This window comes from Emys orbicularis, chromosome 8 (genome assembly GCF_028017835.1).
Source record: "Emys orbicularis isolate rEmyOrb1 chromosome 8, rEmyOrb1.hap1, whole genome shotgun sequence".
In the NCBI taxonomy this organism is placed as follows: domain Eukaryota; kingdom Metazoa; phylum Chordata; order Testudines; family Emydidae; genus Emys; species Emys orbicularis.
In genome coordinates, this window is record NC_088690.1 from 31,758,147 (window position 1) to 31,775,317 (window position 17,171).

At 39.2% G+C, this 17,171-nt stretch overlaps 1 protein-coding gene across 1 annotated transcript in view; it reads right to left on the reverse strand.

The window, feature by feature from the left end:
* Positions 1-322: 322 nt before the first annotated feature.
* The window catches only part of LOC135882696 (uncharacterized), a 185,494-nt gene continuing 168,645 nt past the window's right edge, over positions 323-17,171 (reverse strand). Inside the window, exon 5 of the mRNA XM_065409682.1 lies at positions 323-1,075. Coding sequence (XP_065265754.1) covers positions 862-1,075 — 214 coding nt within the window. The 3' untranslated portion in view covers positions 323-861. The remainder of the gene's footprint in view (positions 1,076-17,171) is intronic.

A 17,171-nucleotide genomic window follows, 5' to 3' on the forward strand; every position in this document is an offset into this window, starting at 1 on the left:
TTCCTGATGTGATTTCAAATGGCTGAGAAATTAAAACACTGAAAAACGGGGTTTATAATGGAAATGCTGACAGACTATTAACTATAGCAGCACTGCTCTAATAAATGGAATGGCCTGTCATAATCTCTAGTTCATAAATATGCAAATACAAGGCAGAAGATTTGCTCCAAAGGATGTCTCTATAATTTTAACTGACCTTTACTGATACTAAATGAGCTTGTTGCTTCTGTTTTTGTGCATTAAATATAAAGTACAGGGAATCCTGCCTGTCTACCTACAAGGCCTACTCCGGTTTCCATTGAATTCAGCGGCAACACCGCCATTGTCTTCAGCTGAAGCAGGATGTTTCCTAAAACATATAGTTTAAACTGCTAAGCATTAAACTGAACTCTTGCCTGTGTTTAATTCTGTTCACATTTGTGTTAATTATGATTGCATTAATTCTCATTTAAATTAAGCACCTATTTTCCCCATGTGTCAAAGAGTCTGACCTGCCAACAAACACTCACTCATCTGATGAAAAACAGGCCATCAACACAATGATATAAAATTGAATTTTATCCAGTTTCCTGCTTTGGACCAAATGGAGGTAAATCCAGTGACTTAATATTTAATAATCTAAATGTAATTTGTTTTGTGTCTTTCATCACACAGTAAAGAATTGGATGAGAGCAGTTTTGCAGATTGGCCCCCTAATTATTTTAAGCTATTCATCCTGGTATCTGTCCCATTGATGCTCAGCCAAACTGCCAGCGGGGGAGAGATCTGTCCAATCCAGGAGCTAAATGAGTCACTGAGAGTCAATCTGTTTTTTCCCTTGCTGCTGGGGTTTCCTTGGGTCCTGGCCTTGCTCTGCTTCAGTCATACACACAGCTTCAGGCCGAAACCTTCTTTGGCTTTGACTGCCTCCTGTTTCCCCATCTCTGCTCTGCTCATCACAGCTGTTGATGGGTTCTGACCGGCTGGCCACAGAACACCAACGCCTCGATCACATTGTTCTACAGTTCTCGCTCTGACGGAAAATGAAGACATCTTGGCCTCGTTGTATTTGCTGCTGCAGTAATACAATACGTATCTAGAGGGAAAGCAAAACACATGTACAAAATCTGTCATTTGGGTTAGATACTAATTTATCTGTCTTAAGTTCTGGGAACAATATTTGTACTTTTCCCAGTTAAGTTCCATAGAAACTGAATACTAATATGACTTTTTACAGCATGGAAAACAAATATGAAACAGAGAAAAAATACATTTGTGAGAAATATTAGCTGCTCAGTATTAAAATATCTGACAATACTGTGAATATAATTTCTAAACTGGAATATTTAGGTCCTAACTGTATTCACTAAAAAGCAAATTCCTTGATTCCTCCCTTTTAGGGTCAGGATTCAATTACACAAAAATATGCAGCCGACTTAAAGACTGCATGTAAGATTAAGATAACTGGTATTTCATGGCAAATGATTAAACTAGCTGACACAGTTTTATCCTGAACTTTGCCATTAAGACTGACATTTTTATGCAACGTACATTGTAGTCTGCTGGTAATCTAAACTGCTGTATGTCTTTCTTCTTTCAAGGGCTTTAAATAGCAAAGAACTGGTCTTCTTTACCCTTATTGCAAATGTACAGGAAATATGTGTACGCTGTAACAAGATGAACTGTCTCTGATTGGAGTGTACTTGGCTAACTGTAGAACCTGGTGGTTCTTATCCACCATATAAACAGCCCAAAGAAACAGCAAAGATGTTCAGAACACACACACTCAGATCTGCTGCATGTACGGGAATGAGGACATTTATACAGCTCTAATTGGGATGAGAACATGTCCTCTGCACAGCAAGTCAAAATAGAAAAAGTGGCAAAAGTCTCTTACCACGAGTATAACTATTCCTTTAATACAGTTGTAAGCAACTCTATACTTTATTGTCGTATGTATTAATACCACTTTCCTTGCTGGCAGGGAGCTATAGGAATGACTCTGTTAGAAAATGTAACAACAATGTAGGATCATGGGAACTGCCATTCTGGATAAGAACATATCCTAGTCCCATATCCTGTCTGTGTTAATAGCCAGTTCCACATAACCAAAACAATTACTGGTACTGTAGAATGACCTACCTGTAAGAGACATTTCCTTCCCAATCCCCAGGTAGTCAGGCCTAGATCCTCCCACTGCAAGTTAGACACCTCAATACCTTGGAGGAGCCTGGCCTTAGTGGTTGGCTTATGCTCTCCATCTGAGGCTTTATGAAATGTTCATGCATGTATCATAGTTTGCTTTCTCCTGTGTGCTGACATGGTGATAAAAATCTCTGCTCACTGAAGGGGGTAATAAAGGTCTCTGTAGGACAGTATACTCAACTGCTTTGGGTCAGTTTCTCTGCTGGAATATGTTGTGGAAACTCCATTGAAGTCAATGGAGCTGTGCCCATTTATTCCAGCAGAGAACTGGCGCCTTGTGTTTAGTGCAGGATTCTCAGAGGTTTATGCATGACAGGAATTCCATGGCAATGTTGCTGGATTCCTTGTCAGTCATAAATAATTGAGTAAGATTAAGGACTCACTTTTACATCTTGGATTTTATATTAGTTCTAATACAGAACATAAAACACTGGTTTTACAAAGCATCTTCCACCGGAGGGGAAAAATATAGCTTTATACAGTAACACCAATTTTATGAAAGGATGACTTTCAATCAAAAGAAATTTACATGAAAACAGTTTCATTGTTTGAGAACTTATACAAATGCAGGACAACGGGACTCAACCTGATTCTCAGAAAATCAAACCATATGACCATCTGACAAATTGTGTTACTCAAAATTTCTCATCGCTCACATGTAGAAATGTCTCAGCTTTTAAATACTGTGTAGATGATATAGCAACTTTCACTTTTCTTTCTACATTTCAAACCTTGAAAAACTTTCATAACAGTTAATATGAATCATCTAGCATTTCCTATTCCAACATGTTACACTGATCATTCATTAACTATTAAAAATGAAGATAACTATCATGAATTTTGATATAACTCAAAGTGTTAGAAAGGATATACAAACAACTCACTCACTCGAGTAACTTTTAGATTACATATGAGGACACATCCACACTTTTCTTTATTGTCAAATGCAATGCATCACTCAATTATCCGTCCATTATTAGAATATTTTCTTTCACTCCTTAGCACAAGTAGTTTGGGTTTTCTCTGATACCCAGCACAAAAGCGTTCCAACCACTTTATAGTATATAGGCCTGATTTGGTCCCAGGGTAATTCCATTGATTTTGGAGATCAAAATCTTACCTAAGACACTACAAAGTTTTATCTCTAAGAGCTTTTGCCTGAATAGTTCTGCTTACATGTATATGTCCTTATCTTGGTGTGAATACATATGTGAAGGGAATGATAAATGCGTAGGCCTTAACTGACGTGGGAGTGGTGGTTTTGGGCTCATCACAAAAATTGGCATTCTTTATTATTTATACAGTAATGTAGGTAGTTTAGGTGTACACAGCTCTTAAAAATATAAGAAGACAGCTACTCTCCCCAAAAAGCTCAACATCTAAATCAGACATTACACTGAGAGTAACAACACTAGATAATAGTGCAGCAGTTTGGAAGGGAAGGAGCAAGATGGTTACAACAGATAAAGATTATGGATGAATTTTACTCCCCGTCACACTGCTGTGCATGGAGAATAATGCCATGGAAGTCAATGGAGCTACTTTAGGTTTATATCAGTCTAATAGAGATCAGAATTTGACTCAGTTTGATTTGCTTTTTACATTTGCTTCTATATATCTTGTCAAGTCCATACTTCTAAATTCACTTTAAACATTTTTAAATTTCACAGGCTGGGCATGGATTTAATGAAGGCTTGATTCTGCACCACTGGGAGTTTGGCTAGGGACTGCAATGGGAGTGGATCAGCCTCTTAATGCCAGCTGTTCTGCTTCGGTAGGGACAATCCCTTTTTAAGAAAAAAAAATGAACCTTTTCTCAGTCCATTGATCCAAAAAGATCTTCCATTACAAAGAGCTCAGCAGAGTTAACAGTTGCTTCTCTATTTGTCCTTCCAAGTATTCCTATTTATAACATATAACTGTGGATGAGGTACATATTGCAAATCTGAACACAGGGAAACCCTCTGATCACCATATAACTGACAAGTGTAAGTTCCACAGAGGAGTTTATATGATCACTTATTCTACAATGGGTGAAACCTGTTGGTGGGATAATTGACAGCATTCACTCTTTCAGTTTCTTCTCCAGGGAGTTGTAGAGAGTGGGATTTAAATGTTTCAATAGCTGTAGCAGAGGGTGAGATCCTGTAGGAAGAATAAAAGAGGAAGCCCTAGAAACAGATAGGAAGATGGTGGAAACAAAGGAAACTGGTAACAAGTGGGGAGTCATGAGGAACAGAGACTCTGAACATTATCAGAGAAACAGAGTTAAGAGAGTGCAACAGCAAGATTAATACTGCGTATATCTACAGATCCACCCAAGGATCTCCAAGTACTTTAAGTACGGAATTAAGCCCATTTTACAGTGAGATAAAGAGTCAGCAGCAGACCAGGGAAGAGAACCAAGCACTTTTGATGTATAGTCCTGTATTTTAACCAGTGGATGCACTAATTCAGAGCTGGTGTGGGAGTTGTATGTAGCCCATTTCCTCCAGCCCTTTTGGCTGAGGTTCATTTGGCCAAAGGACTTGAAACATAGATTACATGAAGTTTTGTAAAGCAATTACTGAATTTTTAAAATCCCCTTAATTGCATTCTAAATACATTTCCATAAAAATCAAAGTACTTTTCCTTTTTGTGAGAACTTTGTTTATTCCATAAAACATTAAAACATTTTGAAAAGCTCCAGAAAATTTTAAGAGAGAAAACCTTTTGATCTAAAAATCCAGGATTGAAGAATCAGCGGGGAATTCAAGAAGAATTATGTCCTCCCAAAGTAGTAAACATATGGAATAATTTGAGTTTAAGAGAGTTAGACATTTTTATAGAATGAAAGGAGGAACTGAAAGATACAATGACTAAGCAGGGCACTGGGTCTGACTTTCTGTTCCAAGTAGCTCATTCCTTATAGATTTTTATGGCTCTCCTAGCCCCAATATTAAACACTTGACCTTTTTGTCAAATACTATTTTAGATTATTAGACTGGATGATTAGTTACTAAATATATGGTCTACAATAAATAGGAAACTGTTCAGTACAGTGTTTCAACCTCAGTTCTTTCAGGTATTGCTCCCTTGATATTTAAAGTTAGAACATCAAATCCCCTTATATTAGTGTTACTTAACCAGTTTGATGCCCAGAAGCCGCACAAGGTTTTCATATGGGGCATACAGATTTCTCATGGGGCACTATCCTGAATGCCCCAAGTCAATGGTTTTTAGCATACATCACCCTGAGAAGACAGGCTGCATAAGGAAGAAAAAGCAGCCCAATTAGCAATCACTATGGTGCATGTTTAGGAGAGGACCCCATGGAGTCCACAAGACTTATTTATAATGCACAAATCTAGCACTAATGTAGCAAGACATTTTCAGATTTTGGGAACTAGTTCCCAACTACTAACAAATGTCATAATTAGGTTTTTTTAAACAGATACTGGACCTGATTTACACTGGTGTGAGAGTTGAATCAGGCCCATTAGCTTTAATATAGTATGTAAGACCGGTTGCTCTAAGTCTTAACACAGATTATCCCTTATTTATTACAGGATAGTTTTTGTCAGTCTAAATACCACTTTGAGGCTTTCTGCTGGTGCCATTACTCATGTGAGTAGCTCCACTGGAGTGAATGAGCTGCAGGATTGGTCCCAAAATTTGCAGTGCTAGAATTTATATCTTCCTTGTTAATTATCCACCAGGGTGATGGATGCAGCCTATGTGCAAACCAAATAACATTACTCTTCCTCCTGCAGGAAGTTTAATTTATTAGCAATTAAAACTGATGTAGAAGAAATAGGAGAAACCACTTAAAAGTCCAGCCCTCAAAAATCGTGCAGTGACTGAATGGTTTGTGAACAGTCAATCTCAGCTAAAAGCACTACAATGTTTACGTAACTGCTGCACAGTCTTGTTTTTAATAAAAGTTACCAATGCTGGGATTATTCCAGTGTAATTAAATCATGGTTGTTTAGTGAACAATTACTTCCAAAGTAAACTGTTGAAACCTGCTGTGCTCCAATTGTTGCCAAATCCAGTTCCTCCTCACTCTCTTCTTCCCAGTTGCTATTATTGGTGGCTTGCTCTAAATTCTGGTACATAGGCCTAGTTGTAATGTTATTAAGTGTGAGGAGATAAGGTTTGACAGTTCTTAGCCCTGAATTCAGTGAGTGGTTCGATGTGGCTCAGCATAATCTTCCATAACTAGGATCTGACTGTGGACTTTGTGGATCAGATTATTGGATGGCATAACTCCACTGAAGATTGCTGGGACTGATGATGGAAAACTCACTTCCCATAGGAATGTGGCCAGGTTGGTCTGTTTCTCCCTTTATAAAAATAGGAGATACATATGAAAAGGGGTAGGTACATTCAAGAGAGTTTTACACAGATGACTGAATTTGTCACCACTCCCCCCTCAATGCCCCATTTCAATAATTTGTTATCCATGTGATTCAAAGCAGGATTTCTGGAGTAGCATGTGATTTGCACAAAGTTGTACAGAAGTAAATATAGCTGGCACAGCCAGTGAGGTTATAAATATCTACTACTAAAGGGTCATAATAAAAGTAATATCTCACACTTATATTGCGCTTTACACTTTTCAAAACACTGTATGAACACTGACCACGCCTGACAGGTAGGTATGTATTTTATAAAGGGAGAAACAGACCCACACAGACACATTTGACTTGGAGTTACATCAGGGATGAATTTGACTTGGAGAGGTTAAAGTCAAGGGAGCTACTCTGGATTTACAATTTACGCTGGTGTAATTAATATCAGAATCTAGCCCCCATTTTCAAGATGCTAATTCCACACTGCTGTCTCACACTGTGGGCTTTTCAACTACAAGGAGTAATTTATCAAATGTAATATACCGGTATGTATGTTTAGCCAGCTGGACTCATGGATAAATTTGCCTCCTTCTGTTTATGTGCATAAATGGATAACAGCTTAGGTTAGTGCCTGAGAACCCCTCAGGAAAGATATCTTACTTAGGTATGGAACAAAAGCATACCAAAATCTGATATAAAATCATTGTAGCCTTCTGCCAAAAGCTATGTTTTAGCAATAGCCCTGTTTTGCTCTGGTTCACTATGTTTTCCATTACATTTAGCACAAAGGATAATGCAGGCTACATTTTCTTATGACTCAGGCAACTAGTCTAGAAACTCAGTGGCTCAGCTTTCTCAACTAGGCTCCTCAAGTCTGCATTTTAACCAGACATATCCCAGGCACCATCTGTCCATCTGTGCAAATGTCAGCACAGTCACTCCACTACAGTCAGGATGTCTTGAGAAAACAGTCACATTGAAAAATCTAATCTCCTTGATCACACAGTTCTAGTGATAATTATAACATTTCTATAACTCTAGGAAAGCTAGAACATATGCAGATAATGACACAAATGACACTTATGAAGCACCAGTGTGCTATAAATATAGGTGTTCAGTTATTGGCAATAGAACTATTTGCTATATTTTGAAAGCAGATAAATAACAAATAAGAATTTCAGTTTTTGCAAAATTACAAAACCAAAAACTTTATATGCATTAACCAATTGATGTTTCTAACCCATTTGCACCCAGTTCAGCTACTGTCAGTACATTTCCAGCTGCATATTTACATTGCAATCTACTCAACAAATATAAGAGGGACTTCATTAGTTTGCTACATCGGTATCCAGCACCACTTCATGTATGTCATTTACAGCTGGCAGAATTCAAATCTCTCCAGTAATGGCACATTAGTTTTACATGCACCATGGTGATCCTGGAGTAAATTCTATATGAAGATTCATCTTAGAGAATGCAGAAGCAGTTCCAACATAGTATTAGACCTCACAAATGCAGATAAAAAAACAACCAAGCAACCAAAACCAGCCCCTACAACAAACAAACAGACAACACTTTGGGCCTGTTTCTGATTTCACTTAGATCGGCTTTACACCAGTGCAATTCACTTGACTTCATGATGGTTATTCCCAGATTGTACCAGTGTGAGATCAAAATCAGAGCTTTTGGGTTCATCTATAATAGGCATATGTTTCCTCTACAGATTTCTCTTTATTTCCACTTAATCAGGTGAAAAAAACAAAGTACATATAACTTATTGTTTTAGCATTTGATGCAAGAGAACATAAGGTCCAAAGAATATTGCCAAGATTCTGGGATGGCCTCTCAAAGAGCTTGGTAATAATGTCAAGGCCGGAGGGGCTAAACATACTGACTTCATTGCTAGCATCTTGCAAACACGGAGTTTTCTGACCCTTTCTCATGAAACTACCTCTTGACACTAATGTCACTAACTGATTGGCTGATCCCTAACCTCCCTTTTCTGTGAGAGATCATTGAGATGGTAGTGGGAGGCCAACTTCAAGAGCATCTAACATCCTCCACTTTTATGAACACGAATAAGGTTTCAGACCTGAATGCTGCAGTGATGGGCACTGATAATCTCTGCATGGAAATGGAGAAAAGTCAGATGTCCTCGCTAATACTGTTGTATCTTGCAGTGGCCTTCAATGCTGTTCACCACGTGGTGCTCTTCACATCGCAAAGGGAGGAAAGAATGGTAGTTCTGCTAATTTCCATCAAGAAGTTCCCAGAAGCTGGTAATAGGTAACTAATTTTCCTTCCCAAGGGCTTTCAGGTCTTGCCTACACTGGTCACAGTTCAGAGTACAGAGGTGTGAGTAGTCTGTGCTCTGCTGTAACTCCCCCATGTGGGTGCAAACAAAAAGATTCCTACTTTGCTTTACTGTATTCCTCTTCAAACAGGACTACATTAATGTGAACTAGGAACCTTTCAGTTCATGCCCACAGCATCCACATGGGAGGGTTACAGCGTAGCACTTTGGTGCACACTGCTACTCACGCCCCTGTAATTTGAACTTTGGGGCAGTGTAGACATGCCCTCAGTTGTGCAGTATCACAGCGCTGGCACCCCTCTTGTTCAAAACATATCTGTGATATGGGAATCGGTATGCGCTACAGTGTCATCAATATCCTGATGACACCAAACTCTACTGAAACCAAACACTACAGCTTCCTTGTGTCTGGCAGAGATAAGGCATAGATGCAAGCCAGTTGGCCCAGGCTCTTTCTAGATAACATGAAGGTGATGCTGATTGGCAAGAGAAAGCATTTGGAGAAACTGACAAAATCTGTGCCTTACGTGATGACAGGTTTCAGAGTGGAAGCCGTGTTAGTCTGTATCAGCAAAAACAGCGAGGAATCTTTGTGGCACCTGTGAGACTAACAAATTCATTTGGGCATAAGCTTTCTGGGTTCTAGATTTTGACAAAATCTGTGACTGCTTTTGAAGCTGAGGCTGACTACCATTGTTAAGTGGGTCACAGCCTCGGGTTCTAGTTATACTCATCTCTACCCATGGAGTCCTACCTAGCAAAGTGGCCCCAGATGCCTTTTTTCACCATCTGCAGCTGGCCAAGGAATTAAGCCTTTTGCCTTCATCACATTCATCTATATCTTCATTATCTCTTGGCTAGATGGCGGCAATGTGCTTTACCTGAGAGCACTGATGACGGCCTCTTAGAAGCTTCAGCCAGTGCAGCATATGGCCGCCTGTTTTGTGAGCAGGGTACATTTAACAAGAGCAAATTACATCTCTGCTCCACACTTTGCACTAGCTGCCAGAAATATGTCTAAGTACGTCTACGGCCAAGCCTGGCCCCATTCAGGTAAAGTGCATAAGATCAACCTCCTTGTCCTGGTCTTGAGCTAACTCTTGGCTCTGTTACCATAGCCTTCCACCTATTGAGAAGGTTTTCCCACCTGGGCCCCATAAAGATGGGGTGCTGTGGGGGACTGTAAGGTTTTTGATAAATAATAGGAAGAATCAAAGTCAGTGTGGTCTATAGGCCAGTTCTTAAGGTATCCACTGAAGACACTGGGAACATTTATGTGGATTGTACAGCCTTAAATTACCACAAAGGGAGTGATACTTCCCTCCAAAAAATGAAATTTATGATTCTGCAATTTATTAAATCCATCTTCTCATATATGCAAATAAATAAAATCTCCATTACACCCCCTTGAGAAGCACAAAAGATAGGCAGCTGAAGCAAGAGAAATGCCCAGGTTTCATGCAGGAACAAAGAGTATTAATACTAAGAGTGTTAAGAAAAAGGAAGAAAATACTTTAGAAAAAATTCTGGTAGTGCTCGTGTTCCAAAGAGAGAACTAATGAGTTCCCTAGTCATTACTGGGGCATTTTTCATGACTATAGTCAGTGCTTAATTTGTGCCAGAGCTTGCCAGGGCTGAGCCCCGGCACCTCTAGGCTTGGCAGTTCGTAGCCCTGACACCTCTGAGTTTCTCATATCAGTTCTGAACGTAAAAAAATTGCTTGAGCCCCAGCACCTAATTGCTTGAGCCCCGGCGTCTCTTTCATTCCAAATTAAGCACTGACTATATAGTGCCATTCATGAAACAATGATCCAGTTCTGTATGAACAGCAAGGATCTTACGGCTTTCTGATTTATTGAGAATATTGTGGACCCCTTGTGTTTTGTGCCTTGGGATCACAAACCTGTGCAATGAACATCTTATCGCTTAGCATATACTAATGCATTTAGTGTAAATAACACCTGGAAAGAACCACAGACTATTATTTGTACATTTGTATTATTTTTGAGTGCTTTAGGAAAATATGGGAATTCCCTGTAGTAACCTCCAATTAAAAAGACATGACAATACATTCACACGTGAGGGGAAAGGCAGTGTGGCTGGGTGCAAGGGATAGCAATGTAGTGTTGCAGTTATTGGCCTATGCTTCTTTTATGATGAACTGAGGACCTGAACTTGCTGGAAGTTGAATGCCCTAAAGTTCTATTGCACCCCTCAGCCAAGGATCTTAATGGGTTTGTTGGAACCCAAGTTTTTATATGTGACATGACCTTTTAAGACGAAAGGAATTTCTTCTATTATTTGTTTGACATGTTCCTATGTGAACACTCATTCCCCAAATCTCTGTGGTCTAATCAGAGATATCGTAAAACCCTCAACTGAAAAACGGTAGAACACCTCCTGTAAATCAGAAGTGTGAGGAATACATCTCATGATGCAGATACGGTCGTCGCTTTCTATCAAGATAAGCAACACTGCAAGTTCACTTTTGTATGCTAAATAAAATAAAAATGTCAATATTTACACATAACCTTCAAGGCTCTTACTTATAGCTTTTTAGTATTCAGTGCAGACAACGTTTTCTTTAGTCTATTACTAACAGCTTGGAAATTTAGTTAGAGGACGCAACCCAAATGTTCCTCCAAATGTTGTTTCCAAATGGTCATCTTGAAAAATGCTCTTTTAAAGGATGAAACCTTTATGTGAAGATATAAGAGCCATATAAACTGCAGGGAACTCATCTGAAGATTAAAACGACTAATGATAAAGATATTTACTGTTAGGCATAGCTTAATTTGTTGATAACTAAATCACTAGAGGCTTTTACAAGCTTCTTGAAACCTAACTATTGTACACTGCACATTCAACCCCTGTTTATACACTGACACAAACAAATAAAAGCAATCATAACGGTTGAAATGTCGTTAGAAACACAATTGAGAACATCTGTATTGTAAGCAAAAATAAATTAGAAATACTGAAGTGTTTTGTAGCGGTGAAACTGAGGAATAAAAAAAATAACCTACAGCACCTGGATTAAGCAGTTATAAATAATGCATAAAGGAAAAATCTCATTACCCCCTGTGTAAACTCCCCCCTCAATGAAATATATTTTATGAATGTTGCATCACAGTAATAAGTGCAGCATTTCTTTTCCCCATAAACTTTCCCTTTCTTGACAATTGGATTCAGAAATAATGGCCAATAACTGCACTGTCTGCAGGATTAGGTTCCTTCACCAAGCAGCTTTGAAGTGACCTTCAGTTTTTGGACTAGAAAGTAGAGCTGTGTGAATAATGGATTTTTTGGTTCACAATTCCAAAAAAATTGGGAGAAAAAAAAGTGTTTTGGGTTAAACAGAAAACTATTTTTTTGGAAATTTGCAGCAAATCAAAAAAGTCAAAAAAAGTTCTTTTGTTTCAACTGAGAATTTTTTAAAGTTTTTAATTTTTAAAAATAAAACTGAAGAAAATTTCAAAATAAGTAGACATCTTAAACTGAAAAATCAAAACATTTCATTTTGAAAATGTTGAAATGCAACAATTTGACTTTTTTGGATTTTTTTTTTACATGAACAATTCAGTGATACCAACACAAGTTCATGAAATATTTTGGTGTTGCCAAATCTGCCTATTATGCTTAAAAAATTTTTGGACAAAAAATGTTGCCCAGCTCTACCTATTTACATATATTTATCAGGACTAATCTTCTTGCCTACAGTGATTTAACAAGAACTATACTATAGTTTCAACAAAACAACACAACAAAAATAAATAGCAAGTGACTACAAATTCAATAGCACCACTGGAAAGTGTTTAGAATCCAAGCCTTAAATATTATAATTGTCCGATATCATGGAAGATTTTATGAGATTACAGTAGATAAGGAATATATGAGAATATGGAAAGTTTCACTTCAACATAAAGTCAGGTCTCACCGCACAATGGTTTGCGCTGTGAGATATGCAGTTCCTAGTTTCATTAGAAAGAGCAAGTGCCATAAAAACAGGTGGGAACCTTCTCTTTAAAGTTCCCAATTTTTTTACAATTTTAAAATCTTTGAGTAAAAACCCTGGGTCTAAGTCTTCTCTCATGTTCATTTTACAGAGTAGCTCAGTTAAAGTACTCAGTGGAGCAACTCTGGATTCATGCGGTGTAAATGATTGCAGAATCTGTTCCATTGATTTGAATGGAGTTACTCCTGATTTCTGACAGTGTGAGATGAGAATCAGGCTCCTCGGGATGTAGCCTGGATGATCATTGAAGCTCTTTAGCAATTTCTTTATCAATCCCCACGAATTCACTGGCACACAATCATTACTTTCTCCATAGAGCAGCATGGCAAAACCTGCACTGGTGTGGCTGTGGGAGGTTAAAAAGGAAGTCAGAATCTAGACTCAAATTACAACCTAGCAGATTACAAATGAAAAGGATAGAACTTCCCATCAACTGATAGATATAAAATGTCACAAACATAAAAACATTATAAAGTCAGGTTTGAATCTGGAGTGCTTTTCCTTCCATGATTAATGATTGGCCTCAAATAGGATGGGAAAAGGAAAGCAAAGTTCCCCTTGAACTAGCTTAAAAATGCCACAACTAAGAAAAAAAATATTGTAACATCAATTTAAAAAAAAAAAAAAACAACCTCTACTAAAATGTAAAGGTCAGGAAAGATTTGGGTGTTTTTAAATGCTGTCTTGAAGAAATTTCATAAAGGTTAAGATGTCATGTAGTTTCAGAGTTACAGGCACTGGAGGGGGGTCCATGAGTGCCAGCTACACCTCAGGCCACTCAGTGACCGTAAGACACAATGGCAGTGGACAGCAGGAGGCTGGCAGATCAAGACTATCACTGTGCCACTGGGGAAAACCATGTATTACTCCCCAAACAATACAGAGTTGTGTGAATATTTCAACAGCTACGTTCTAGGCAGTGTGAGATTGTATAAAATCAAAAATAGGCCTGAAAAAAACAACACAAGGGTCTAATTTAAATCCCCCAAATCAAGGAAATGCAGAGTACAGGCTCCTTCTCTGGCCTTAGCTCAATCTGCTGTGCCTTGCAATTGCAGTGCATATGGCTTGTACAGTCACGCAGAGCCAAAGTCATCCCTGATGTAAGCCTACTGAAGTCAATGGAATTACACCTGGGAAGAAGTTGATCCCATCTGTTTTGAGATCCTAATAATAAAGGGCTGGGTGAGGGTAGAGAGGCAGCCTTAAGTCTGTGTCTTCTTGCTTCTACAGACAATGGAGGAGGTGTGTGGGTGGGGTAATTTCCTTTCCCCAGTTCTGACAATGATGCCCTCTCTTGAGGTCCTTCACTAACTCCCCATCCCTTTCTGTTCAAACTCACTGCTCTCACTTTTAAGGTTTTGCACAGGCCTGGCCTTGTCTACATCTTACTTCTCCTCTCCGGTTGCTCCCCATATTTCACTCTAGGTCAGGGGTCGGCAACCTATGGCACGCATGCCAAAGACGGCACACGAGCCAATTTTTAATGGCACGCTGCTGCCTGCTGGGGTCCGGCTCAGCCCGCTTTTCTCCGCCCCCCCACCTACCGCTCTCTGGCGGGGGCAGGGGGCAGAAGCAAGCTTGGTCCTGCCGGCTGCTGCTGTAGGACAGGCTCCGTCGGCAGCCAAGCTTCCCCCTCCCCCGCCTCTTCCCCCAGCGTGCTGTGTGGAGCCCCGCATCCTCTCCCTCCCTGCCGCCGATGGCCCTTGCGAGGGAGGGGAGAAGAGCAGCCCCAGTGCCCTCGCTGCTCAGACCGGTAAGGAGGTGGAGAAGACGCAGGGGGTTCAAAAGGTCAGTGAACCCATCGTTTTGTTTTGCTCCCAAGTGTTCATACAGATGGAATTCTGGTGGTGTGAATATTCATAAAATAGGAATAATACAAACAATCCAAAAATAGTTCCAGGGCAAATGAATTTGTTTTATGGTTAAATGAATTTCATTTCTGGATGAAAGGGGAAAGAACAGTTGACTGATGGTGCCCAATCAAATGTTACACAGAGGCCGGACAAATAATGGAAAATAAAACAAAACAAAAAGCTTACAAATCCTAGTGCTAGGATTAATTCACAGCCCAATGTGACTCATATTATCTTTAACTTTTCTCCTGAGAATTTAAATGGGTGGCATAAATCTGGTGTAGCTGGCTCAATGTCACCGGCTCCCAGAACCTACCCTTGGTGCAGGGACACACTGGGACATAGGAGGCATAGCTGGAGCATCTTGAATTACAGCAATCTCCAGCCAGCAGAATGTCCTACTTAGGCTGCTCTAAATTACGCTGGGGATCCCAGCCAACCCCAGGATTGGAAGAGCAGAAGGGTGTCTTAGAGGTAGCTGCTCCCCACTTGCTCAGAGCAGGGCTTGGTTGGACCTGTGCCTTTTTCACTCTCTATAGAGTATCATACAAAGTTCTAGTGTTGTATAAATATTCACTAAAACAATGCAAAACAATACCACCAAATCTTCGGAGGGTGTCAAGTTAAAGTTTCCTTAGTTTTTGTAATGGTCTAGGTTCATCAAACGTTCTAAAAGTTTTTTTCTGCAAGTCTAATAAATAGCATGATTTCTCTGAAGCGCTGAAATGGCTCTGCTGCAGGTAGTAAAATAAGACGTTAGCCCAATTTTTGCAACAGCACAGATGCAAATAGCTGTAACTATTTTTTATAGAAAATAAAAGTATCTTTCTCATTCTTGGAGAAAACAGAAATGTTGCCCGGCTGAAATGATCTCTCACTTGGCAAACAAAACTGTTTTCCTTTGTAAGATGTATAATGTATATAGCAGGGTGGTAAAAACCTCATACTGGAGATAGGGAACCTTGCTATGGATAGTACGCACATGCGAGCCTCCTCATGACCTCTCCTCACTCCATTATCCTCAGCCTCAGAGCACTCACTGCACTAGCAGAGCTTAGAGGGCCTAGTGTAATTTTATTTTTTCTCCATCTCTCCAGTAGGAAAGGGTATTTTATATAGTATTTGAACACCATCCTTGTTTCTCTCTCTCTCTTTCTCTCTCACACACACATACACCCACGCCCTCAAACAAACCCCTATCTTTTACTCTCATAGTCTAGTTATAGTGTTAAAATGATGCTGAAACACAACATGGAGGCAGATTTTTCTGTCTAAAACTGGCTAGATTTTCCCCTAACAGCTGCACTCTAGATTTTAATTACATAATACCAGTTGTGCCTTATTTAACTAAGCCAGCACATCTTCCTTATGTCCTGGTATTGTATTAATTTCATTTTGAGATTTTTTTTCAACCTACAGGTTTGCATGTAGATCGGTACCTCTCTGTTGCTAAAAACTATGTCAACACAACACTAAAGTTTGCAGAGTCAGGGGTATATTTTTAGCCGGGCTAGCCCCTGCCCCCTTTTTGGCAGGTGCAAATTGTGCCAACAAAATATGTGCCTGCAAAATGCACTGTGGGCACAAGTCTGAGTACCTGACACTCGCACAGAGGTACAAATATGCAGAGGCAAACTGAAGGGCACCTTTCTAAAAGTGTTCCCCTGGAAATCATAAAGGGAAAGAAATGCCAAAGCTAAGATTGTAGCACCATTTTTAGCTCTTATAAATTGCATCTCTTGTATATTTTAATGATACACATTTGTATACAAACACCAGCAGTAATGGGTTAAACAATGCAATTAACCAGAAAAATAGAAATAGGAAACGCTACGTATGTGCTACACAGCTGAGTTAACTAACATTGCCTTTGGAACCCAAACTTTGTCATTACCCGATTTTTCCCCAACAACTACATCACTTATTTGCATTTAATTTCCTTGGTTTTTTTTAAAAAAGACGTGATTCCTGATGGTTAATTTTTTTTTTAGCATTTTAGTAGTCCCAAATAATCTTTGAAATTCAGAACTTTGTTGCTGATATTATTTGACTGGGAATGTTTTTTTTGGGAGATCAGAGAAACAGGGCAGGGTATATTCATGTACACTGTGACAGCTGCATCTTTGCAATGGAACAACAGAAAGCTTGGAATTTGCAAAATATCCTAGAAAGCAGCAATACTAGCGAGATCCTAATGTCATGTGATGTAATTACCTTTGATTAAAGGTCCAATCCAAATGGAAGATAATGGAAGATGGAGCAAGTCCTTTCTCTGCACCTACAATTGTCCCCCATAATATGATATATAAAAAAAGATTTTTGTTGAAAAAAAGATTTTGCCTGCTTGGTTGTTACCTTGGAACTTTAGGTCCTGGCTTTCCTGAAAGTTGCTGGTGATTGGAAAACAAATGAAATTATGACATCACAAGGCTGTGAAAGCTGAGCATTTGAGAAGGGAAGGGATTTTT